Source organism: Zootoca vivipara, chromosome W, assembly GCF_963506605.1.
Source record: "Zootoca vivipara chromosome W, rZooViv1.1, whole genome shotgun sequence".
NCBI lineage: Eukaryota > Metazoa > Chordata > Lepidosauria > Squamata > Lacertidae > Zootoca > Zootoca vivipara.
In genome coordinates this window covers 3,827,032-3,853,786 of record NC_083293.1, presented here as the reverse complement: position 1 = coordinate 3,853,786, position 26,755 = coordinate 3,827,032, and the positions used below count along the sequence as shown (strand labels likewise).

Below are 26,755 nucleotides of genomic sequence, written 5' to 3'. Positions count from 1 at the left end.
GGCTTGACGGGTGTGACAATTGGAGTTTCCCAGGGGGCGTTGGGCACCGGCTCCAGCACTCCTTGCTCCACGAGCCGGTCCAATTCCTCGTCTATGCGGGGTTTCAGGGCGAACGGGACCCGGCGGGCCTTGTGCCTGATGGGTCGTACAGCGGGGTCTAGCTGTAGGGCAATGGGGGGTCCTGTATATCGTCCCAATGCCCCATCGAAAACCCCTGGAAACTCTTTGCATATGGCGTCCACGTCCACTTGTAAGCTAGTGCGGTTCACCCCGGTAACGGCTAGCCCCAGAGGTCCAAACCATGCCAGTCCCAGTAAGCTAACGTAGGGGCCCTTAACTACCAGCAAGTCCAATTGTTGCTTTCGCCCTCGATATTGCACCCTGAAGGTCCCCACCCCCATTGTAGGGACCTTACGTTTCTGGAAGTCCCGGAGGGTGAATGGGGCCGGCCTTAGTTTGGGACCCCCATTAGGGCACAGTTCCCTTAATGTTCGGGCCGAGATTATGGATAGAGTTGAACCCGTGTCCAGCTCCATGCGGCATGGGGCTCCCTCTATCTGTACCTCTATATAAATTTTCTCTGTGCTGGGATGGGGCAACTGAAATACCTGGTAGTCCGTGATCTCCGTCGAGTTGCCTTGGTGCATGGTGCCGTGTGACCTGGGGCTCCTGGGTCGGTCATCTGATGCTTGTCGACGGGTGAGTCGAGCCCGACACACCCGGGCGATGTGTCCCAATTTTCTGCACTGCCTGCACTCTGCGTTGCGGAAACGACAGGTCCTCCTCTCGTGGTTCTCCCCGCAGCTTGCACAGTTCCCTCCTTCTCGTCGAGGCTGCTGTGGTGTGTGTGCTGCTTGAGTGCGCCGCTGTACTCGGTGTACTTCCTCCCTGTCAGATTCGGATTCGTCGGTGAGGTCTTCGTGGTAGACCCTCGGTTGGGATGGCTGGGCCGGTCGTGCCTCTTGCGTTGACCTCTCAGCGGCTTCGGTTGCCAGGGCTTCCTCCAGAGCAATCTGGAACGTGAGGTCTTTTTTGGCGTAGAGGCATCGTTGCAACATCTCGTCCCTCAGGCCACCAACGAGGCGGTCACGAAGCATGTTCTCCAACTCTGAGAAGTTGCATAGCCGGGCGGCTTGGCGGAGGGAGGTCACAAACCCAGTTATGGTTTCCCCCGGGGCTTGCCGCTTTGCGTAGAAGGCATTTCGGCAAGCTACCACCGAGGGCTGTGGTGAGAAGTGCTCCTTCAGCCGTTCCATTATTGTTTTGTAAGAGACGGTAGCGACATCTCTAGGTGCAAGGAGAGCCCGGGCGATTTCAAACGTCTCCTCTCCACAGACACTGAAGAATGTCGCCCTCTTCATGGCATCGTTGGTGACTTCTTTCGCTTGCAGGAGGAAGTTGAAACGGGCGGCGTACCCTTCCCAGTCTCCTGATGCTGGTTTGAATGGCGAGAAGCTGCTGTCGGTTGCCATTCTGGGTTCCTTGGGTCCTGGAGCTGAAGCCTGGATGAACGGTGCGATGCAGCGGTGCAGCAGGTGGCGGTGCTGCGGTGCAGTGCGTGGTGGCGGTCAGCTCAGCAGGATCCCACCTTCGTCGCCAGTGAAATGTACTTGGAGTCGAGAGTGAATTTCATGCTCTTTATTCAGCTCATAGTCATCAAGGAGAAGAAGAAGAAGAATGGCTCTTTTCCCAAAACCATCTACTTATATACATTATTTACACAATGGGCCTTGCGTGATTGGCTACTTCAGGGCTACACCTGTGGGCCAATTATATTGTGGATTGACTTCTGCCTGCAGCCTGATTGGCTGCTCCTACAGGCCAATCAGGTAGCAGATTCACTTCTGCCAGCCGCCTGATTGGCTGCTCCAGCAGGCCAATCAGGTTGCGGATTCACTTCCACCTGGAGTTGGATTGGGTAGCTCCCGCTGATTCTGAATCCTATTGTTCTAGGATTCAGCTCAGTACATAACACTCTCCCTTCTAGTAAAGCAGAGATGGAAACAGGCAGTTGTGATTTCTGTTGCAAAAACAACTCTTGGTTCTGAAAGCGAGGAAACCCAGGTTCTTAGGCAGTGTTGCATCAGTGTGCAAGTTCTGCCTTTCAATAAGGGCCTGCAGATGCATTGCTTCTAAGCATTTAACAAGAAAACTGCTGTGTTTCCCCCTCCTTTTACTTCTTCCAGTCACATAATCTTTTTTATTATTATTAAATTTTCCTCCTTTAGAGAAGAGTGGGAGCTGAGGGATCTATAGCCGGGAGAACTGAGAATGTTCTTCAGGAAAACAAATAATTTTCACATGAATACCCACATATCAGATATTAGAGAATCTAGACTCGCACAATGATCCCTACGGATCCCTAAGGACCCGTAGAGTTTTTACACCTGCAGCCATGCACCTCCACCACAGCTGGTGCTTCTCTTCTCACTCTGGAAGTTGATAGCAAGCTTCAGCTGGTGTGAAAAGTAGGATCTGGGGGTCTTCCAGATGGAAAGAGTCCTCATGTGCCAAGCATGCAGAATTAGGGTTGTTGAAAAGGCAAGCAGAAGGGGGGGGGGACGGACAAACATGGTGTAAATGGTAGCATGTCCTTGTATATAGACCAGGTGTAGTGGGGGAGGGAACCTTTGGCTTTCCAGGTGTTGCCGAACTACAACTCCCATCAGTCCAGCAAGCCTGGACAAAGGCCACTGATTATATGAGCTGTAGTCCAGCAACATCTGGAAAGCTGAAGATTCCCCACACCCAGTATATATATTTTCAAAGGAGCACAGAAAGGTCCTCTTCATCATAGTGGCAGGTTGCTGCTGTTGTTGTTGTTGTTTTAAAAAATGTCCACACAGGAGATTCCTCTGTGCCAGAAACAATAAACAAAAGTGTCCATTTTCTAAAAGTAGAGATCTCTTCTCCTGTCATTTTCAGGGATACCTGAAAAATAGGGAGGATATTAGTGCGGAAATATCTTAAAGAGGAGGATATTAGGGGCAGGAGACAAGGGAGGGCTGATGGAACCTCTGCATTTCATTTACAGTACTTATGACTAAGTAAGTAACTAAGTAAGTTACTTATGTCCTCTGTTTGCTCCAGTTTTTTCTCTCTCTGTAGCAACTTACAGTGTGAGAACTAAGTTCACGGTTGGGTTTTGTTGTGTATGTCAAGTTTGTTGTTAATGTGCTTCTTGTCTGATAAAGTTTCGATGATTTTAAAAATTAATTAAGTAATAATAATTAGGCCCATGCTGTTCAATAAACTAATCGGTTCGATTATGTGTAGGAAAACTTTTGGCCTTCCAGATGCTACTGAAGGACAACTCACACGAGCCAATGTTGCCGTTCCACCAGGTTCCCCACACCAGCCCCAGAGCAAAAGAGAAAACATTTAATGCTATTGTTATAAGAATTTTGAGGTCACACATATATAATAAATGTTCATAAATGTACCACGCAAACAGTACGGGATATAGTAGTCAAGGGAGACTTCAACTACCCCAATATATGTGGAACTCAAACTCTGCCAAGAATGTAAGGTCCAACAAATTCCTCAATTGCCTCACCATAGCTGTCAAGTTTTCCCTTTTCTCGCGAGGAAGCCTATTCAGCATAAGGGAATTTCCCATTAAAAAAGGGAGAACTTGACAGCTATGTGCCTCACTGACCATTTCATTTCCCAGAAGGTGGAAGAAGCAACAAGCAGATCATCTATCTTGGACTTGGTCTTCACCAACAGGAAGGAACTGATGGACAAAGTGGAAGTCCTCAGAAACTTTGGAGGAAATGATCATGTCCTCTTGGGTTTCACAGAGGCAAGGGAAAGCTGAGTGTACTTGGGCATGCACCCTGGACTTTAAGAAGGTTGATTTTGAAAAGCTTCAGGAAATACTGGGTGAGATTCCATGGTCAGAAATACTCAAAGAAAAGGCAGTCCAAAATGGATGGGAGTTTCTTAAAGGTGAAATATTGAAGGCACAAAAGTAGACAATTCCTACAAAAAAGAAGTGGGAGGCATCTAAAGAAAGCAGTGTTGCTGCATAAGGAGCTTACAGGTGAGCTGAGATTTAAGAAGGGTATGTCTAAGAAATGGAAGAAAGGGGAAATTATGAAGGAAGAGTATACACGGACATTTTGAAGTGTGATCCTGTCCTCTGGGGTATTAGCCACCCCTCCCAATTTGGTGTCATCTGCAAACTTGCTCAGGATGCCCTCAAGCCCATCATCCAAGTCATTGATGAAGATGTTGAATAAGACTGGGCCCAAGACAGAACCCTGTGGCACCCCACTAGTCACTACTCTCCAGGATGAGGAGGAGCCACTGATGAGCACCCTTTGGGTTCGGTCAGCCAGACAGTTACAAATCCACTGAATGGTAGCATTGTCTAGCCCTCATTCTACTAACTTCTTTACAATAATACCATGTGGCATCTTGTCAAAGGCCTTGCGGAAATCAAGATATGCTACATCCACAGGGTTCCCTTCATCTACCAGGCTTGTGACTCTGTCAAAAAATGAGATCAGAGTAGTCTGACATGACCTATTTTTCAGAAACCCATGCTGACTTTTAGGGATCACAGAGTTCCTTTCTAGGTGCTCACAGACCATTTGCTTAATGATTTGCTCTAGAATCTTTCCTGGTATTGGTGTCAGGCTGACTGGGCAGTAATTGTTTGGGTCCTCTCTTTCCCCCTTTTTGAAAATAGGGACAACATTTGCCCTCCTCCAGTCTGCTGAGACTTCCCCTGTTCTCCAGGAATTCTCAAAGATGTGTGGCCAAACCACTGGAAATCACCTCTGCCAGTTCTTTTAATACTCTTGGATGTAGTTCATCTGGCCCTGGAGACTTGAATACATCTAAACTAGCCAAGTATTCTTGTACTACCTCCTTACTTGTTCTGGGCTGTGTTTCCCCTGCTGAATCATCTGCTCCATATTCTTCAGGTCGGGCATTGTTTTCTTTTTTGGAGAAGACTGAGGTAAAGAAGGCATTGAGGAGTTCTGCCCTTTCTCTGTCCCCTGTTCGCATTTCACCATCTTCTCCTCTAAGTGACCCCACTGTTTCCTTGTTTTTCCTTTTGCTACGGACATACCCATAAAAGCCCTTTTTGTTGTTTTTAACTTCTCTAGCAAGCCTGAGTTCTTTCTGTGCTTTAGCTTTTCTGACTTTGTCTCTACACGTGCTGGCTATTTGTTTGAATTCCTCTCTGGTGGTTTCCCCCTTTTTCTATTTTTTGTAAATATCCCTTTTATATATTAACTCAGTTAAAAGTTCTTTAGCTAGCCACCCTGGCTTCTTTAGGCACCTTCCATTTTTCCGTCTCATTGGTATTGCCTGAAGTTGTGCTTTTAATATCTCTCTTTTAACAAACTCCCAACCATCATGAACTCCCTTCCCTTTTAGTATTTCTGTCCATGGGATTTCACCCAGCGTTTCCCTAAGTTTTCTGAAGTCGGCTTCCTTAAAGTCTAGAATTTGAGTCTTTGTATGCTTGGTTGCTCCTTTCCGCTGTATCATAAATTCCAGAAGAGCATTATCACTCCCACCTAATGATCCTGCCACTTCTACCCCACTAACCAGGTCATCACAATTGGTTAGGACCAGATCTAAATTGGCTGATCCTCTTGTTGCTTCTCCTACTTTCTGGAAAATGAAATGGTCCAAGAAAGAATGGTCCAAGAAGCCAAACTCTTCCTAATGACACCACTTGTGTAGCCAATGGTTTACTTCCAGTATTTTCCTCTCTTCCTGGGCCATGACCTTCAACAGGAAGCAGTGATGAAAAAAACCACCTGTGGCCCAAGGCCCTTCTGCTTCCCAACCAGAGTCTCATAGCCCCTTGCTATACATGGAAGGCTGTGTCTGGTCATTTGTACCCACATGAATCAAAAGGAAGGGGTTGTGGTCAGTGAACTTTATAAGGCTTGGCAACTTCTCTGTCGCATCATGAACCTTCCAGGACATCCTGTTACCACCCCACAGCCTCTGTTGTTCTCCTCAGCAGTGAGTTCCCTACTGCCACCACACATCTCTTCCTCTTCTGGGGAGTTGTTTTGGAGGAATTGGTACACTGCATCTTCCATAGCCACCTCTGTGTTTTCTGAAGTGTACAACTGCTGTCCTTGCTCCCAGGACAGTCTCGAGCAGGTCGCACGCCCTGGTACTGAGGGGCGGAGATCGCTCCGGCGCCCCTGCCCTCGCAGGGTGCAGCATGGTTTCCACGCGGCAGTGCACCGCGCCACCGGGGGGCTACCTAGAGCCGGCCCTGCTTGCTCCTCTGGCCCAGAATCGGAATCTGAGATGAGGGCATGGAATCAATTTTGCAACTCCAGTGACACAGCATGGCTACTGGCACTTCTGGTTCTGTGCATAGCTGCCAAGTTTTCCCTTTTCTCGCGAGGAAGCCTATTCAGCATAATGGAATTTCCCTTAAAAAAAGGGAGAACTTGGCAGCTATGGTTCTGTGTGTCAGTGTCACATTCCTCCAGGCGTTTGTCTCCTGCAGTGGGCAATCTTCCTCCTCCCTAGGAGCACCCTGTCTGTGTTGCTCTATTGAGAATTTCCTCATCTATACCAACAGCTCAAAGTGTGAACAAGCGGGCCTCAATTTGATGCACCCTCTCTTCCAGCCAGGCAACCAGCTTTCACTCGGGGCAGGTGTAGTTTCACACATTCTCAGGCAGGAAGTGAAACATGGCACAGGTGTTGCAGGTCACCGCAGCAGCTCCCTCGCCAACCATGTCCCATGGTCCTATGTACACTGTGAGATGGCACTCCGGGCCTCCCCCTCAAACTCCCCCACTAGATGCCCTCACAAATGATCCTGTTTACATGTTTTATCATAATATCATACAATCATAATATCCAACCATGTTATCATACAATCATATCATTAAATCATACAATCATATCATATAATCATATACAATCATAATATCATACAATCATGTCATTCAGTGGTGATATCATATTGCACAATCACAATATTGCACAATCATTCAACAAGTATCTGTTTCTGATTCATTCAACAGCATCAATAGGCTGTTGTAACATATCCCTCCAGCATTTTTCATTTAAGTGCTTCTTCCCTCCTGGTCACTTTCTATTTATAAAAGCTATAACAATCAAAGTAAGCCAATATTTACTTACCTCCCCCAGAAGTTAAACTCTGGCTCATATTTTGTAACCTAGCAGAGCTGGTAGGACAAGCAGATCCAGAACTTAGAGGCTCCTGGACAGACGAAGGACACCTTTCCTGTTGCAAGAGACCCAGCAGGGACCCGTATTTCCCATCTGACACAGACCCCTGCGTCATATGCATGTCGGGCATAGAGGGAGGGTACACTGAAGCTGCAGTCAAATTTGGGTTGCCCCCTGAAGGCAACTGCCATAGCTCTGTAGCTGGTGGTGTGATGCCCTGGAGAAGAGAAGGAGGATAGGGGCTTGTCGCTGCAGCAGCTGCATTATCTTTTTTTTTTTTTAAACATACTTTTTATTAATTTTACAAAATACAAAAAAACAAAAAAAACGGTACATACTTAAACCCCTTTTCCACCTCCTTCCTACCCACCCACATGGGTCCTCCCCTGCCACAGAAGTATCCCATGTATGTGAACAGTCAGAGATGGTCCATTTTATGCTTGGATTTCTGTCCTCCTCCCCCTCCCCTGACCCCAAAGCCCCCCCCTGCCACCAGGGAGCTCCAGCAAACCAGGGCAGTACGCAGGAGGACATCCATCCAACCATCTATTGTCATACCAAAAAAAGAGAAAAAGAGAAATAGGAAAAAAGGGAAAAAAGAAAGGGCAAAAGAAAAAGAAAAAAACAATACAAAACAGAAAAATTTTTCTTACATTCATAGTTGTAAAACCATATTTTGTGGGCTTCCCCTCCCCCCCCTTCCCCGGTTTTCATCCCTTTTTTATCATCTGCAACAGTTTCTTACTTTATAAAAATACACCTTTGTATCTTATACAACTTATAAATCAATTGTTAACATTTTCATCTAATATTCAAATCACTGAAAAATCAAACTCCCATTTTCTCTTCCCGTGCCTAATTTTTTCTCCCTCTATAAGCCTCCATATTTTCACATTTTCCAAAATCCATTCACTTTTAAAACTATAACTATTCTCAATTTAACCTTACATCCCCGATTACCGGCTCCACCCCCCCAATCCAGCAAATTCCAAAATCAGCAGACCAGTTATAAACCTGTTAATCCATCCTTATAATCACAACATCACTTTCCCTTCACCCCACCCCCTATTTACAGTCTTTTGCCATCCAGGCCACCATACAGGACCCCTGGATTTCTTCTCTTCTCTGCATATTTTTTCCTTCTTCCCTGTGGGCGTTCTGGAGTTCCAATAATACCAATCGTGCCCCCCTCAAAAGCAGGGCACTCCATCCAACTTTTTGTAGAGTAGAGTCATCATTTTTTTTGTGGTGTGCTTCATTTTGTGTTGAATCATCACAGTCCTCATCTTCATCTTTTCCTTCCAAATCACAGTCACCATCATTGTCATTCTCACATTCATCTTTTTCAGTGTCAAAAGCTTCATCTCCTAAAAAATCATATTCCGCCATCACCATCTGAAATTTTTGCTGTAACTCTTGCCGTCGTGTCTCCTCTTGACATAGCTCTATTCTTGTTTCCCACATTAAGGTCAAAACAGACCGCTGGAACTCAGGGGAACACTTTTTTGTTGACATAATTCAATCCTGCCAAGGTCAAAACTTGTCACGTGGGGTGGAATATGATCACAGTTTATTTTCTCGACTCCATTTTAACAAGCTGGCTGCATTCTTCAAGTCTTGTTAACAATAAAGTTCGAACTCACATTTCACAAGCACTTAAACCAAAAAAGAAATTCCACAAAGTCCAGAAATACAAAGTGAAATAAAAATTGACTTATAAATCCTGATCAACTCACTGGGTTGTCTGGGCTGCCGGCTCCCGAGGGAAAGAAAGGTTTTTCTTAGCCTTTACCTCTTGCTGCAGGGCAGTCATAAACCACAGTCTCTCTCCCCTTTTCACCCTGCATCAAAGGGGAGATTCTCTTTGATGCCTTTGAGGGATCCTTTTGAATTACAAATCTTCTGTTTATGGCTTCGGGTTTCTATTTACTGTCTCTTTGTTGCCGTGGGGGGGGGGTGGCTTCCTCTTTTCTCCCCTCTCTCCCAGATCCAAATTGTTTTATAATCCAAATCGTGAGGTTACTTACAGTCTTTTCCAATCGTTTTATTTTCGGAAGAATCCAGCGCTCTCCGCCTTCGGCTTGAAGCTTCTCCCTGCTAGAATAACGTTGCCGCTCAAAATGGCCCCCGCGACTTCTACCCTCCTCGCTCCGGAGCTCTTATTAGAGCTAACCGAAGAGTTGGGGAGTCCGGATTGGGTCTGTGCCGAGCAAATTGCCCCCGGGACGCCCTTCCCGAGGTTCTAAGGGGCGCAGCGTCGCTCTCGCTGCCCTCCCCACTCCTAGCAGAGACGGGCCGTCTCGGAGACGAGACGAAACCCCGCCGATCGGCGCTGGCGCTGAACCCGGAAGCCCGCAGCAGCTGCATTATCGTCGGAGCTGGATAGGTTTAAAGGAGGCTGTGCATGGTACGGCTTAGCCCATTGTGGCGAGAAGTTCCACTGCTGGGGAGATGTGTGGCTTTCTGTTTATTAAAAGGGAGGGAGGATGTAATGAATGCATTTTTATTGCATTTTGAAATTGTTTTATAATAAATACAACCGCCAAAAACACAGAGAGACCACACGTCACCCCAAACATAAGGATACTCATGACTAAAGGATGTGCTAGGAAAGCATCACTCAGTGGGCACAACCATGAAATCTTTTTCCTTACCCTGTGTAAAGGCTTCCAGGAAGCCCAGCTATTGAAAGACAGAATCATGCCCTCCAGCAACGTCTACCAAGAACCACAGGAGTCTGGTCACCAAAAACCTACCTCTGTTTTAGCACCTGCATTGCTTAAGTCCTCAAAGTATCTTCGCAAGAGTGGAAGGTAAGGAGAAAGCTAAAACAAAGCACTCCATCTCCAGTGACCCCATACACCCTGGGCCACCCAACCAAGTCTAGTTGTTACCAATCACTCCTGAGTTTGTATCTGTCATGGATTTGAATTGGTCTTTTGTATGTGCCGTGGCTGTTTTAGGCTGTTTCATGTATTTGTATTTGAGTTATAATATTGCTCATCACTTCATGCAAATTGATTCATAAATGAAATGGAGGAGAAAGAGGACAGCTGTTCCCCCTCTCCCATCACAAAAAGGGGCAGGAAAAGACACAGGAAAATGTAGGGTAGCACTTCTTTGATGCCACAGTGTATAACCTGCCTGTAAAGCAGTCAGAATGACTGCTTAGTAAGCAGGTTGTCTGGAAACAGGGCCGGCTCTAGGGGTAGGCTGGGTGGCGCGGGGCGCCGGGTCAGCAGGGGGGTGCTGCACGGCAAAGCCGCGCGGAAACCGCGCAGCGCCCGCCCACCAGCCGCAGGAAGAAACGGGGCAGGGCGGGGGCGCCGGAGCGATCCACGCACCACGGCGCCCGGGCGCCCGACCCGCTTAAGACGGCCCTGTCTGGAAACTACCATATCATGGTGGCTGTGTGCACACTGCACATTCAAAGCACATTCTCTCTATCAAAGAATTCTGGACATTGTAGCATGGTAGTTTGTTAAAGTTTGATGGAAATTGTGTCTGCAATGGCTAAACTACAGTGCACAGAATTCTTTGAGGGAGAAAACCACAGTGCAGCTGGGGCTGTACAAGTTTCTTGTCCACAGTGAGTCGACATTATTACATAAGTCACTGTGCAGTAAGTTAAGTAACCAGCAGCCAGAAAATGTGGAGGAGAAGCTCATCATGTTGTACAATTGCATCCTCACCACTGTTCTTTCTGCTCAAATCCTGTGGAGTTTTGGATGCGCTCAATGCTCTAGAGAAGTGCTCATCCGCCACACTGTTAATGTCTCCTTGGAAGTAGGTAAACACCACACACTGGGCTCCCCACTCTGTTTTCACAGGCTGCTTGCATTTGCACAGCTTTGTGGAGTCCTTCCTCTCTTCCATTTCTAGGGACTTTTGTCTGTGCCTAAAAACGAAGAGAAACAAAGTAATGGAAGAATAGGTTCTGGCTCAAAAAATGTGCTTCATTAAACTATTTTTAAGTTGCAAATTAGAAACAAAACAGATGCTAAGGGGTGGGTAATCAATAGGTCCAATAATTATACATACTGGTAATCTCAATAATTTATTTATGCTTTATATTTTCTTTACAGGAGTTTTGAAGTGAAGAGTAGTCTAGAGCAGTGTTTCTCAACCAGTGTGCCTCCAGATGTTTTGGGACTACAATTCCCATCATCCCTAGCTAGCACGACCAGTGGTCAGGAATGATGGGAGTTGTAGTCCCAAAACATGTGGAGGCACACTGGTTGAGAAACACTGGTCTAGAGTATATCAAGGGTAGGGAGCAGGCAGGCAGTGATCTTTACCCCTATATACAGTAGTCAATAAAGGCTTTCCATATTTCTCAGATGGGTCTTAATCTCGTTTTCCTTAGTTTTTGTGTTACCCTAAAAGAGCACATCACCAAACTTTGCTGTATCACTTGGCACTATTTATGTTCTAAGCTAACACTGCCTGTGCAGTCAAGAGCAGATTACTCAACAGAGTGGGGCAGGGGGCTGTTTGCTTCAAATTGGCTATGATGATGAGGGAGATAGAATTGCCTTTCTTGTTAAAGGAGATGGATACAATATAAGGTTGCTGGATCCCAGGGCAAAGGTGAGGTCTCCAGGTTCACCTGCTCCCCCCCTCCCGGTAGGTGGAGGGTTTGACTCTCCAGGTAGGTAAGAGTGCTTTTAATTTTTTAAAATTAATAATATTTACTAATTATTACTGTGCATGCAGTCAGGAGTGCCAGCTTGGCCCCGCGACCGAGGGTGCCTGGGGCCGTGGGTGCCATGCAGTGTGCATGGCCCTGGCACTGAAATTTGTGGGTGCCCAGCTCCTTCATGGGTAATTTTGTGGGCGCCCAGGGCCCCAGGGAGTTGGCACCTACACATATAGGCTTGAAATTATAGTTAGCTTCTGTCCACCAGAACTTCATTAAACTTTGTATGTATTTTTTTATTATTTTATTTGAATGACATGCGCTCAGTACGTGACTTGTATGTGCCATTCAGTATGGAGGGTTGCAAACTGCAAAGGATATGATTTAAAGGACCGTCATGTTAAATTTATCTAGTCCTCCACCATTGCAAAGCAGATGCCTCCTGGCAGTCCATGAAAAACACGCAAACAACACCAGCTTTCCTCTGCTCAGACTCACCAACAACAGGTATTCAAGGGGCATATTGCCCCTTCCAGTGTTCAAGCTGTTATAGGCTGATAGCCCAAATAAGAACATATGAAGAGCCTGTTGGAATGGGCTAATGATCCAATGATCCATCTAGTCTAGCATCCTGCTCTCATGGAGATGCCCGTGAGAAGCCTGTATGCAGGACCTGAGTGAAACAGCCTCCTTGTAATTCCTAGTAATGTTGAACTGGTATTCAGAAGCATAAAATCTCCAATGGTGAAGGTGGAGCATAGCCTTCTCCTCCACAACTTAGTCTAATTCTGTCTTAAAGCCATCCAAGTTGGTGGCCCTCCTTGCCTCCTGTGGGAGTGACTTCTGTAGAATCATAGAATCATAGAGTTGGAAGAGACCACAAGGGCCATCCAGTCCAACCTCTGTAGTTTAACTACGCACTGCCTGAAGAAGCACTTTCTTTTTGTCCTGAATCCCCACACCACATCAGCTTCATTGGATGTCCACAAGTTCTGGTGTCATGAGAAAGGGAGGAATGGCAGCACCAGTGGACAAGGAGGATGCTTCGGCAGGTCTCTGGGGGAGCCCACATTTGCAAAAAGTGTGTGTGTGTGTGTGTGTGTGTGTGTGTGTGTGTGTGGAAAACTCACCTCTTACCCCCCCTCCAAATAGTCATGTATGAGCAAGCACATCAACTGTGGACTACTGACTGTTAGAGATGGGGGTGGAAAACCAGGGCATAGAGGTTTTTGAACAGAACTGCTGGAACTCTAAACAGATTAACATTACGTTTTGTCATTGCAAGTCCCATTTGGCTATTGACAGGCCTCACGTCCTTCCATCTTGTTACTTGAGCCCTTCAAATGCATTGGGATTGCCCCCATCCTCTCCAGTGGGATCCCTCTTACAAAACAAGACCTATTTGGAGGCTAAGGGAAGGCATTTCTTCTCCAGCTACCCAGGTTTGCTTACCCCAACGTACTGCTTTCTTATCAGCCACCCTGCAGAGTTCCTGTCCCTCCATACAGCTCATGCTGCAGCAGTCCAGGTGTCCATCTCCATGCTGATGCTGGAGCTCGGCAGCAATCCCAGGGTGAAGTGAGGCCTGCGTCAGATCTCACTACTTGTTCTCTGTCCTTCCAGCAATGACTGAACTAGGCGTATCCTTCAGGCTTGCTAGCAGGAATGTGCAAAATGCACCCTGAGAAGTCAACCAGGTTTGGAGGTTTCAGGAATGAGGAAAATAAAAAGGGTTGTTTGGTGTGGGTTTCTACAAGGCAGCTTTTGGCAACGAGGCACACAGGCAACCTGAGGAACGGATGCATATATTAGAAGACTAGACTCTGGTATCGTCCAGTGTGCCTGGACAGGGGAAAAAATGCAGCTCTCTCCCACCCCTTACTGTGCAGATACTGAGTCGCAAAGGCAACCCCTTGTTTCACCCTCCCACTCTCCCTGCACAGCGACTGCCTCCCTGAACATGTGCATGGTGCAACCTTTAAATCCATCCCTTCCTACTTCACCCCATTCCAGATGTAACCGAATTTCAGGCAATGGGTGGGAAACCTTTTCTAGCTCACGGGACACATTCCCTTCAAGGCAAATGACTGGGGGTGGGGGGCGCTACGTATCGGTGGTGGGCAGCGGCATAGGCAAAAGTGGGCCGTCCAACAAATGTTGAATTCTACCTTTGTGCAGAGGACTGGTTTCAATATCCTCTATCTATCCAGGCCAGCAAGCACTATCTCAACAATATGTTCCAACCAGGTACAAATGCTCAAGGGAGTTTGCAAAGGAGGACCGGTGTGAAGTATAGCTTGGCAAGAGCCCTGGAGGCCAGGTGAAAAGAGCTGGAGGCCGGCATTTGTCTCCCACTCCAAGCCCTGAGGTTCTCCACCAGCTTGCCCATTCCCCTCCTTTCTCTCCCAACTGTCTAATTAGAGCCTCTCAATGCTGCCTGTGTCAGGGGAAGGTAGACTTCAGGCTTGTTTGGATCAACTTTATTTTTCACTACAAGAACATCCACCCAAAGCTAAGTTCAAGAGACATGAAGTTAGAATGAAAGGACAGGTTGCTTCTGAGCACATTCTGAAGCCTGGCCATGTGTTTTCAGCTGAGCTGAGCTCACAGGAAAATGCATTCCTGATTATCGTTTTTCATTTTTACAGCCTAATTAGGTAAGTCACGTTGTTGCTAATTTTGTTAAGACAAGTGAGAGACAGAAAGCCTTGCCATCTACTGCAGGATCTCTGCTGTGAGAGATCCTCATAGATCCTGCTCTACTTTCCAGGCACTTCTGGCCTATGTAACCCTTATGTAAGCCTTAACCTGCCCTGCTGCCACTAACATTGGCTTAACAATGGGCAGGCTGCTTCAACCAGAGCTTTTGCCAAGGGCTTTTATCTATACTCATCAGCTGATGATGCCTTGGCTGTTTAATCCTGTTCCCTGTATTAATGCAGGATTAAACCCTAAAGTTATGCCATCTGATTTGCAAGTGGGTGTGATTTGAGGGAAATGACCTCATGGGTCAAATTGGACCATTGGTGGGGTAAGACTGGCCTGTAGGACAAAAGTTCCCCTCTCCTGCTATAAGGCATTATGTATACCTAGCACATGATATCAGTAAATAATACCACCACCTTCTTGGGCATGTAGAGATAGTACCTTTCAGACTGCTCTAGGTGGAGTAAGCAGACTGAGTATTTGGCCGATCCTGCCCAGAAGCCCCTCTGCTAGGTTCTGGGGCTGACCACCCTCAGAGAAGGCCATGGTTAGCCACAGGAGGTTTTGGGTGGAAATACTGCATCAGAATTGCAATGATTTTATTCTGCCCGTTGACCAAACCTGAAACAATGAACATTGTAAGGTAAATTTGTGCTATACCAAAAACACACAAACTTGACTCACATAACTTATATTCTCATGACAGTGTAGCCATTTCAATTCCAGAAATATTTTATTTAAAATTAACTATCACACTAGTCAGTTAATAAAGTCTAGTACAGCTAAACTTACACAAAAAATATTTCAATCTGAATGACATTTCCCTTAAAAAATATATTTTCAGTTTTTCATCATTAACATCATTCAAACTTAAATTTAACAATATTTATACAATTGCGGGAATCCCTGAACCCCCAGACTTCCCTCCTCCCCCTTCTGGTTTTCTGCAGATACATTTTTTAATTTTAACCGCATTTAATTACATATATCCAACTTTAATTAAATCCTTATTTAATCCTTTACCTATTAAAAATTACAAGTGCTAAATCAATCCTGCTAACGTCTTTTAATCTTTAATTGTTCCTTAATGTACTCTATAATTTTATACCATTCTTTTTAAAATTTACAATCATCTGCGTGTCTGATCTTCCCAGTCATTTTCGCCATTTCTGCATAGTCCATCATTTTCACTATCCACTCTTTCTTGGTTGGCATTTCCTCTTTGTCACATCTCTGGGCAAAAAGCATTCTTGCAGCTGTCGTTGCATACATAACGAGTCTTTTTAAGTCCTTTTGTATTTCTTCTCCTGTTATGCCTATTAAAAAAGCTTCCGGTTTTTTTTTAAAACAAATGTTATCTTAAACATTTTTTTCCAGTTCATTATATATAATTTCCCAGAATGCTCTAGCCTTTCTGCACATCCACCCCATGTGGTAGAACGTGCCTTCATTCTCTTTACACTTCCAACATATGTTGGTTGTGTTTTTGTACACAATTCGCTAATCTTGTGGGAGTCAAATACCATTGGTACATCATTTTCATATAATTTTCTTTCAATGTACAGCATGCTGTGAACTTCAAATCCTCCCTCCATAATCTTTCCCAATCAGCAAGTTGTATATTATACCCTACATCTTTTGCCCAATGAATCATTACTGCTTTTACCTTTTCATCTTTAGTTTCCCATTCCAACAATAGTTTATGCATTTTTTATAATAGTTTCTCATTATTTCCCAACAAATCCTTTTCAAACCTTGACAACTCTTTACTGAAACCCAATCCTTTGTCCAACCTAAACAGATCGTTTAGTTGGTGGTATTGTAACCAATCTGTTAATAAATGTCTTATATCCTCAATTTTTCCCCCACCTTTCATTGGTTTCCTACTTCGGTTAACAGTTCTTTGTAGGTTGCCCATTCATCTTTCATGTTTGTTTGTGTTTTTAACTAATATTGCTTCCAATGGTGATAACCACCATGGAGTTTTACCTTCTAAAATATTTTTATATTTTTCCCATACAGCATAAATGAATTTTCTTACATGGTTCAGGAATCCCTTATGTACTTTTATTTTTCATACCAAACATATGCATGCCATCCAAATCTGTTATCATAACCTTCCAGATCTAATATATCTGAATTCTTTAACGTTATCCATTAACAAAGCCAGCAGAGGCAGGACACCTCATAATATAACTTTAAATCTGGCGAGAGAATCCACCTCTTTCCTTGGCATCCATTAGTAACTTATATTTAATCCTTGGCTTTCCCCCTGCCAGATAAATTTAGATATGTCCTTTTGCCATTGTTTAAAGTGCCCTGCTCCACTATCGGTATAGATTGGAATAAAAATAACATTCTAGGCAATACATTCACTTTTATTACCAAGATGCTCCCAATTTCCTAAATGCCCCAACCTTTGGGTATTCCAGTCATAATTATAATAAGAGAGGACTCCCTGATCATGAATGGGGTAATTGTGCCTCTGAAGGCATTTTGGACTCACAGCTGTCCATGGAGGCGCAGGTCAATTCTGTGTCCAGGGCAGCTGTCTACCAGCTCCATCTGGTATGCAGGCTGGGACCCGACCTGCCCACAGACTGTCTCACCAGAGTTGTGCATGCTCTAGTTATCTCCCGCTTGGACCACTGCAATGCGCTCTAAGTGGGGCTGCCTTTGAAGGTGACCCGGAAACTACAAATAATCCAGAATGCGGCAGCTAGACTGGTGACTGGGAATGGCCGCCGAGACCACAGAACACTGGTCGTAAAAGATCTACATTGGCTCCCAGTACGTTTCCGAGCACAATTCAAAGTGTTGGTGCTGACCTTTAAAGCCCTAAAAGGCCTCGGCCCAGGATACCTGAAGGAGCGTCTCCACCCCCATCGCTCAGCCCAGACACTGAGGCCCAGCTCCAAGGGTTTTCTGGCGGTTCCCTCACTGCAAGAAGCGAAATTCCAGGGAACCAGACAGAGGGTCTTCTCGGTAGTGGCACCCGCCCTGTGGAATGCCCTCCCACCAGATGTCAAAGAGAAAAACAACTACCGTATATTCCGGCGTATAAGACGACTGGGCGTATAAGACGACCCCCAACTTTTCCAGTTAAAATATAGAGTTTGGGATATATTCGCCATATAAGAAATACGACCCGGCGTATAAGACGACCCCTGACTTTTGAGAAGATTTTCCTGGGTTAAAAAGTAGTCTTATACGCAGGAATATACAGTACTAGACTTTTTAGAAGGCAGTCCTGTTTAGGGATGCTTTTAATGTTTGATGTATTCATTGTGTTTTTAATATTCTATTGGGAGTTGCCCAGAGTGGCTAGGGAAACCCAGCCAGACGGGCAGTCTATAAATAAATTGTTGTTGTTATTCCTGGTTATACAGATAGTATCTAAAAATAACCCCAACAACACTAGAACAACCTCAACACTAGAACACTCATTGTTCACTCAAATTCCTAGTTTTCATATGGAAATGCTTTTTCATCTGTTGGCAGCAAGTTCAAGCAAGCAAACAGTCCAAATGTGATGCAAATTTAATCTCTCTTTAATTTTAAAAACATAATCCCCTATTCCCAAATACAAAACAGGTATGATAAACATTAAGAGGAAGAAGCCCACTGCTTCTCATTCTCATCACAGAAGTTCATGGTTCCTCATTATGTATGAATTGAGCTTAAAAATAGTAACAGTTTGGTGGTTTTTAGTGCAGTTGATTTGATAGATCTTGTTAAAAATGATATTGGAAAATAATTTTATATACAACATTTGGAAATCAGGTACATTTAAAACCAAAACACAAATGTTTGCTAGTTCTGAATGGTTTGCATCTGTAAACAAACATCTGTCTTTAAAAATCTGAGCCACAATTTTGAGAGGGAATCGCAAAACAACTTTGTTTGTAGTCTCCTGTAGTAAAACCAAGTATACAAAGAGAACAGGCACTATATGTTCATCGCCCTTGACAAATGCCTGAAACCAAACTACATTTGAACACATTAATATGAAGCAAAGAATCACACTTCCACCACAGAAGCTCTCGCTTTGTTTCCAATATGAATTTATCATCAAAAAATTTTAAACAGAGATGTTAGTCTTTTTTACACATCTTTCCTATTTGCCATCTAATCTAATCAGGATTTAAAATGAATGGGGAACTTCAGTCATCTAAAACATTGCATCCCAGGAGAGTACTTTCAGAAGATTTATCTTTATTAATTGCAGGTGATACATTATTTTTTGCACTCCCCAGCTACATGTACAGGGTGCCAATACTGTAATGTATTCTGAGTGATCTGTTATTTTAAAAGTGCATAGTATCAGGAAAGCCAGCTCATCCAAAAAGTACTGTATCACCCAAAGATTGGGGCATTTAGGAAACTGTGAGCAAAAAAATTAAAAACATTCATACCTCTGTAATTCTAAAGGTCATTGTATAGTTAATAGGAACTGCAAGTTTGTACCTGCTTACAATGATGGACTTTGAACACTGACAAAAGCAAAGGTATAATGTAAGACAGCTGGTCAGTTCAGCAGGTTCTTGGCAACTTATGGACACATACACACAGCTTGGACAGCAGCAGCATATGATCATTAAATGCTGCTTTTAATGAAACACCTCAAAAACACACTGATGATATCTTAACAGGGTAATGCATATATATTCATTTGAATGCTGCCTGCAGTTGCTTCGAAGCACAGGATAAGAGAGGTCTAAAGGTTACCCTACATACATGCTTTTACAAATGAGTTAAAGACATTATGTCTCTGCTTCCTCGTCACTGCCTGCAACGCTGCTGTCTGTGGATGCTGTGACATCTTCGTTGGTACCCTCGTCATTATCTCCTCTCTCAGATGCTTCACCCTTTGGGCCACCCTCAGATGCACTATTATCTTTAGATGGCTGAACTCCTTCTGGGAGCTGGACACCAGCTTCCGAAGAATCTGCGTCAGATGCTGTTTTCGGCATTTCTGTATTTGGATCACCTAAAAACTTCTGCCAACCCTTCAGTCTCTCTTCCCTTTCTCTTGAAGTCTCCTCGACCTGCGTTCACATATGAAAGTATATGTAAATGTTTTGTGCCAAAAAGGGGGCGGGGGAGCTTTTTGCTTGTGACTTAATAATCAAAGCTTCAGAAACCTAACCAAAACCTATGTTAAGTATTACATTTATATTGTGGGAATGCCCCCCAAACCTAAAGTAAAGAAACTGCACTAAAAACACACAGAGAGAAAACTCTTATGAACAAACAGTACAAGAAGACTTAAGGCTGCTGAAAGCCTAAGTGGATTTAAGTGTGAGGCAGACCTAGGTTTCAATGTCTTCTGTATACAAAGCTTTAAATATCAGATCTAAATTCAGGTGAGTATCACATAAAATGTATGACCCATAAGAAAGACCAGATTTTTAAAACTCTTATTTATTACATTTATATACCGCACTTCATCTCAAGTTCACAGAATAAATATTTGTACCCATCCTAATCTCAGTTTAAGATGTCTAATAATCTTCTATATGATGGTATTAAAAACAGTAAACTAAACAAGCAAAAACAAATTAATAAAAATTAAAAATGACGAATTGGGATCCAACTCAATTTAGATTGCAATCCTAGATCCCCTGCTAAATTTACCCATTTGCCCTCTGACGAAGAAATGATCAGTCCATAATTTTAATGGTAGGTTTATTGTAGCTGTGAGAGACAGAATAACAACAGGGAAAACCCCAGAAACCCAGAAGACAAAAGTCAGAGATTGATGTGCATTATAATGAGTGAAATAAGTATTTGATCCCTTTGCAAAAGATGACTTAGTACTTGGTGGCAAAACCCTTGTTGGCAATTACAGAGGTCAGACATTTCTTGTAGGTGGCCACCAGGTTTGCACACATCTCGGGAGGTATTTTGTCCCACTCCTCTTTGCAGATCCTCTCCAAGTCAGTAAGATTTCAAGGCTGATGTGTAGCTACTCAAACCTTCAGCTCCCTCCACAGATTTTCGATAGGATTAAGGTCTGGAGACTGGCTAGGCCACTCCAGGACCTTAATGAGCTTCTTCTTGAGCCACTTCTTTGTTGCCTTGGCCCTGTGTTTTGGGTCACTGTCATGCTGGAATACCCATTCTCAACCCATTTTCAATGCCCTGGCTGAGGGAAGGAGGTGCTCACCCAAGATTTGACGATACATGGTCCCGTCCATCGTCCCTTTGATGCGATGAAGGTGTCCTGTCCCCTTAGCAGAAAAACACCCCCAAAGCATAATATGTCCCCCTCCGTGTTTGACAGTGGGGATGGTGTTCTTGGGGTTGTAGGCAGCATTCCTCCTCCTCCAAACACGGCGAGTTGAGTTGATGCCAAAAAGCTCGATTTTGGTCTCATCTGACCACAACACTTTCACCCAGTTCTCCTCTGGGTCATTCAGATGTGCAAACTGCAGACAGGCCTGTACATGTGCTGTCTTGAGCAAGGGGACCTTGCGGGCTCTGCAAGATCTCAGTCCTTCATGGCATAGTGTGTTACCAACTGTTTTCATGGTGACTATGGTCCCAGCTGCCCTGAGATCATTGACAAGTTCTCCCCATGTAGTTCTGGGCTGCTTCATCATTGTTCTCCTGACCATTGCAACTCCACGAGATGAGATCTTGCATGGAGCCCCAGACCGAGGGAGGTTGACAGTTATTTTGTGTTTCTTCCATTTGCGAATTATTGCACCAACTGTTGTCACCTTCTCACCAAGCTGCCCAGTCCAGCCTTGTGCAGGTCTACAATCTTGTGTCTGACATCCTTGGACAGCTCTTTGGTCTTGGTCATGGTGGCTACTTTGGAATCTGCTGGATTGATTGCTTCTGTTGACAAGATACCAGGTAGCCTGACACCTGGCTGGTTGATAGGGGATCAAATACTTATTTCACTCAATATAATGCACATCAATCTCTGACTTTTGTCTTCTGGGTTTCTGGGGTTTTTCCTGTTGTTATTCTGTCTCTCACAGCTACAATAAACCTACCATTAAAATTATGGACCAATCATTTCTTCGTCAGAGGGCAAACGGGCAAATTTAGCAGGGGATTAAATACTTTCCCCCCACACTGTATATGGAAAGCTCTGCATTAATAGTAATAAGCTGGACCAGCCCAGGGGATGAGGGGAGAATGTAACAGCATGTTATGCCACAGGCTAAATTTAAGGTGACATATATTTTTTTGTTATGGGTTAAAAGGGACATGCTTTGCTGCACCACTTCAAAAAGGGGTCACTCCTAGGTACCCTCAGTGCTCTTTTCCCGTGAACCAAAATTCTTATTGGAATCATGACTGCAGAGCAAAACGTAAAGTGAGAAAGCACTTTGAAAATATAAAGTACTCAAATCTCCAATTCTCCGTTGTGATTATGAATGCCTGAGATCCAGAGCTTTCATCCTGGGCTAGCCTGCCAGAGGGGATGTGTTGGTTTCTAACCTGCAGTAAGGTTCCTGAAAGCAGCCTCTATGTCATGCTTCATGTACACACATAGCTTCAAATATCTCTCAAACAGCTGAAAGAGACACACCTGATAATCTGTTACACCATCCCATGTCTCCACAGAGAGCTGACGTCCACCAAACCATCGCCCGTCGAGTGCCTGTTTGCAGACATCTCCTTCTTCTGCTTCTTTAAATGACACAGAAGCAACACCATCTGGGTGCCTCTATAAAAACAAAAGAGAACCAGAGTCTATCAAATCCAATCTAGGCCTTTATACGCTTAAACAGAATTACAGATTTTAGAAGACTTCTGGGACTTCAAGAAAACTATAAAAATACCATGGTACCAGAGAATCACTTCCAGAAATAAACTCTGAAGTCATTACGAGATAGCTATCATCACACCATATTCCTAAATATCTTAAATATTTGTCAGCCTATATACTTACAATGGCAGTATCAACATCAGAATTCTATAGCTGCTTAAACACATTCTTGCAAGGAACCATCTTCACTGACTATCTGACTGTCTAGTATGGTGTACTAGACGGAATAATAGATTTTCTACCTGGAAGACCTAGAATCCATTCCCTGTTCAGACACAATGGTCTCTTGGTGACCTTGTTCCACATCTCTCAATCTAACCTACCTTGCAGGGGTGCTATGAGAATCAAGAGGAGAGGAAGGCGACAGAGGATTACCACCCTGAGCTCCTCGGGAGGATGGGGGCCATTTATTAATAAAGTGAAGCATTTTAAATCCAAGAAACTTAAATGTATCTGGCAGTTAATCTAAACTGCTTCTAAAACAGTTTCTCAAAAGAAAAAAGAAAAATATTTAACACTGAATACAATTTAAGCTACATTCGGCTAACAACTACGATCGTGTAAAATTACCTACATCAAATAGAATGACTTTCTTTACTTGTCGAAACTTTTCACATTCTGTCCGAAGATCTTCTCTTATCTCATTTAGCACTAAAGGATCTTCCTGCAAAAAAATCCAGTTATAAGATTACGTCTTAAAAGCGTTTTCCAACATTGCTTCAGAAACGAGAATTTCCACATGCTGGCTATACCATCCTGAGACACTAAGCCAATCCTGGCCAAACTGTTTAATGTGTATAATTGAAATTGGGTTCCATATTCATCTGATGCTCAAAGCATAACTCCAAAAGGAAAACCTCTTCCTTACAGGGCAGAATGCTACTGTGTATTTAATCCCCTGCTAAATTTACCCGTTTGCCCTCTGACGAAGAAATGACCAGTCCATAATTTTAATGGTAGGTTTATTGTAGCTGTGAGGGACAGAATAACAACAGGAAAACCCCCAGAAAACTACTGCGTTTCCCATGTGAAAAAGAACAGGTAGTATAAATGAACAAAGTATACATGAAATAAAATATCCTTTTACAATTTTTTCTTAGAATTAAAAGAACTACATCTTTAAATTCAGGTAGGTAGGTGTGCTGGTCTGACGCAGTCAAAATTAAAAATTAAAAAATTGTCCAGTAGCACCTTAGAGACCAACTAAGTTTGTTCTAGGTATAAACTTTCACTTCTTCAGATATCTATCACGTATCTGAAGAAGTGTGCATGCACACAAAAGCTTATACCTAGAACAAACTTAGTTGGTCTCTAAGGTGCTACTGGACTATTTATTATTTTTTTATTTCGACTACATCTTTAAAGCCATAGTCAAATTACAAGAGTCAGAGTGAAATCGCAGTCAGTTACATTGCAATACCACGGACATAAAATCAGGTTGTGAAATTTTGAACTCATGCATTTGTTTTTTAAGAATCCCATTTAATGTAGACATAGTAAAGCTTTAGTGGGAATAGTAATTTCTCTTAAGATAGTTTTATAAAGGTTTGTATATAGCAACAGTTGTACAATCCCTTTATTACACCAACTAAATGGTTGCAAAGCAATAAGCAAGCTCTCACCTGAACTCTTTTTCTTGGTCTAAAACAGTATTTCCCAAACTTGGGTCTGCAGCCATTTTTGAACTACAGTTCTCATCATCCCTGACCACTGGTCCTGCTGGCTGCAGATGATGGGTGTTGTAGTCCACACACAGCTGGAGATCCAAATTTGGGAAACACTGGTCTAGAATGTTATCCAATCTCACCCATTAAAACAGAGGAGGAAAAATGAGGCATAACTCAAAAATGCAATCTACTATAGTCTAAAGATGGAATCGAGAAGGGGCTGTGCAGGCTAGGCCATGCCCTGTGCAAACAGGTTGCAGCACATCAGGCTGAGGTGAAGCAATAATAGTCATTCCCACTTTAAAAATATAGATGCCAGCAGTTATTCATTACTTGTCCCTTCTTTTTTCCTTCCTGATCAATATCTAGGCTGAAGCGAAGTTCTGGTAAACTAAAGATTGCTCACTGCTTTTTAGTTGGTCCTAAAAGGCATGCTGCAGTTTCACTTTATATTCTTTTCCTAGCATGACCACCTGCACTTGCCATTCCCAGCTCTTGTGCCTTACATTAAAACAGCAAGGGGTGGGAGAATGTGCTTCCCTACCTCAAAATCACTTGGGTGGAACATGTTCCTGATAATGATAACACGCTCGTGCCGCATTCGAACACTGCCATCTTTCTTCTCCGGTCTCCAATCAAGCAGTCTAATGAAATGAAGCAATAGTAAGGGGTTGGGGCTGATCTCTTCAGTTTCTATAAGAGTTTGTTGAAAAAACCCCCATTAAATTTGATATTTCTTAACTCAAGGTTTCAGCACTGGCAATTATTTCATACCACATAATGAAGCTAGCAACCTGAATCTGAAAAATTATTGGTAAACCACCTGATTTAAGTCTCTGGTAATTTATGGAAGGCTGCAATCCCATACTCACTCACCTCGGGCTAAGCCCCACTTGAACTCAGTAGTACTTACTTCTGGGTAGACATGCAAAGGATTGCACCAGCAGTATATATTTAGTTTGAAACTAGTCCCTTGTGAAATTTGGAGCAGCTTTTGAGATAAAGGTATCAGGCAGCTGCTGTAAAAAAAAAAAACTGTGGTAAAAATGTCACACCACTAGAGTAAGCCCTCAATTTACGTGGAGGCTACATTCCGGAGATCGCACCTAAAGCCAGTATCACGTATAGTCATGCACTGGATGCAAGGCCGGGTGCAACTGTCAAAGCATTTCCCCCCGGACATCCACCTCACTTTTCATTTTTGCAATTCTTCTTCTTTCTTTCTTTGCCAAGCATGTATAGCTGCAGGCTTACTGTACTTAATACAAAGATAAGCCTGGACATAGCTTTAAACAACAGCACACTCAGTATCAACAAAATATTCTGAAGTTTACAAATCATAAAAGGTGTAACAGCCAACTGCAAGGTGTGCCAGGCAGTTTAGAAACTTTGTTTCACTGGTTAAAATGAATGACATATTTTTAGATCTCAGGTTTTAGCCTGCATCTTTCCTCCTAGTACTAGAAAAGCCAATGTTATTTACAGAAATAACTACACACTTTTGTTGTTGAGACAGCTTCTTCTTGTAGTCTTTGCATTTCTTCTTCTTCTTGCTGGCATCGTACTCCCCCTTCGGTTGAAACTGTGCAACTTTCACATGCAATTTGTAGCCTCTAATTTCATTTTCATCCAATAGTTTTAATGCTAGTTCAACAGATTCTCTCTATTATTAAAAATAAAAATAGAAGAGGTAATTCAGATTTCAGGACTCTTACCTTTCACCTAAACAACAAAGTCTGGCTTGTAAAGAGGTAAAACTTACCAAAAAAAAAATATTACCATAATAAGCTACCTTGAAGTCCCAGTGACTGCTCAAAATAAAAATAAAGTTCAAAGGAACAAAGAGACAAGTGAAAGATTGAAATCATCATCGTGAAAGTATAACTGAAGCATACAACTAACCTTTAAGTAGCAGCAGAGCCCATCTCCTTTAAGAGTTCCTTCTTTGTCTTTGTAAAGTTTAATTTTAGGCTCCTCTGTTTGCGGATCACGCATAACAATACCACATTTTGACATAACCTGCGCAAACTCATCTTTTGTAATGTCTGGTGGTAAACCTGTGGAAATAAATTTAAACAAATGCAAGAAATTTTCCTGCTAACTTCACAAAATCGATTTTAACAGAAGAATCGAATAGAGGATTCTAACTCATCACAAGGTTCCTGGTGTTCTTTAATGTACCTTTAGTCTTCCCTACTCACACACTTTCTGGCATTATCTCCTGGCTTTTGGACCTAAGAACACAGTGGAAGATTCCAAAGTATGTGCCATGCAGTGAATTGTTTTAATTAAAGCAGAGCTCACTCTCCCTTACTCTGCCTTTTCCAGAGTTGAAATCTGACGATCCTGACCCAGAGGAGCCTTCCAGAATGAATCCATGGAAACCACCTGGAACTTCAAACATCAACTCTGCTTGGGCACATTCAGGAACAGACAGGAGCAGAAGTTGCAGGAGCGGGGTACTAGGAAGAAAAGGAGTCACAGTCCTCTTGTTTCAGTGCCACAAAAAAGGTTTTGTGGACAACTGACGTAAGCTGGAGAACTGCATCAGGGATGCAGAGCTAAAGAGAGACACAGTCAGGCCTCTGCTACTGACCGAGAGATCTGGAGCAAGAGAGAGATCAATCTGGTCCCATGCAACGGCTGCTAAAGCATAGCTCTTCCACGCCTGCTTTCCTTTTATTTCCCCAGTTCATTAATGTATATACTTTTTTGTATACAGGTAGGTAGCCGTGTTGGTCTGGATCGAAGTAAAATAAAAAA

General features: G+C 43.6%; 2 protein-coding genes across 7 annotated transcripts in view; both read right to left on the bottom strand.

The window, feature by feature from the left end:
* Positions 1–2,802: 2,802 nt before the first annotated feature.
* On the bottom strand, positions 2,803–17,951 carry VGLL1 (vestigial like family member 1). The gene is made up of 4 exons (XM_060270096.1): positions 13,283–17,951; positions 10,821–11,089; positions 7,141–7,458; positions 2,803–2,931 (listed from the first exon to the last, which is right to left on the bottom strand). The coding sequence occupies exons 2-4, from the start codon at positions 11,065–11,067 to the stop codon at positions 2,891–2,893; spliced, it is 606 nt and encodes a 201-aa protein (XP_060126079.1). The 5' UTR covers positions 11,068–11,089; positions 13,283–17,951; the 3' UTR covers positions 2,803–2,890.
* A 115-nt stretch (positions 17,952–18,066) lies between these two features.
* LOC118083814 (HIV Tat-specific factor 1 homolog) overlaps positions 18,067–26,755 on the bottom strand; it is a 43,518-nt gene continuing 34,829 nt past the window's right edge. For all 6 annotated transcript variants that reach the window (XM_060270064.1, XM_060270063.1, XM_060270067.1 and 3 more), the window contains 6 exons: positions 25,895–26,049; positions 25,492–25,655; positions 24,537–24,636; positions 22,900–22,989; positions 22,086–22,223; positions 18,067–19,584 (listed from right to left, as the gene is read on the bottom strand). In XM_060270064.1, coding sequence (XP_060126047.1) covers positions 19,300–19,584; positions 22,086–22,223; positions 22,900–22,989; positions 24,537–24,636; positions 25,492–25,655; positions 25,895–26,049 — 932 coding nt within the window. In that variant the 3' untranslated portion in view covers positions 18,067–19,299. The remainder of the gene's footprint in view (positions 19,585–22,085; positions 22,224–22,899; positions 22,990–24,536; positions 24,637–25,491; positions 25,656–25,894; positions 26,050–26,755) is intronic.

Excerpts from the sequence above, each read along its gene's own strand:
- VGLL1 (XM_060270096.1), bottom strand. The coding sequence starts at position 11,067 with ATGGAAGAGAGGAAGGACTCCACAAAGCTGTGCAAATGCAAGCAGCCT. Across the intron at positions 7,459-10,820 it reads TTTCTGGCTGCTGGTTACTT|ATAATGCAGCTGCTGCAGCG; the intron begins AACTTACTGCAC and ends AAAAAAAAAAAG. Across the intron at positions 2,932-7,140 it reads GAGTTTAACTTCTGGGGGAG|GTATCCCTGAAAATGACAGG; the intron begins GTAAGTAAATAT and ends CCTATTTTTCAG.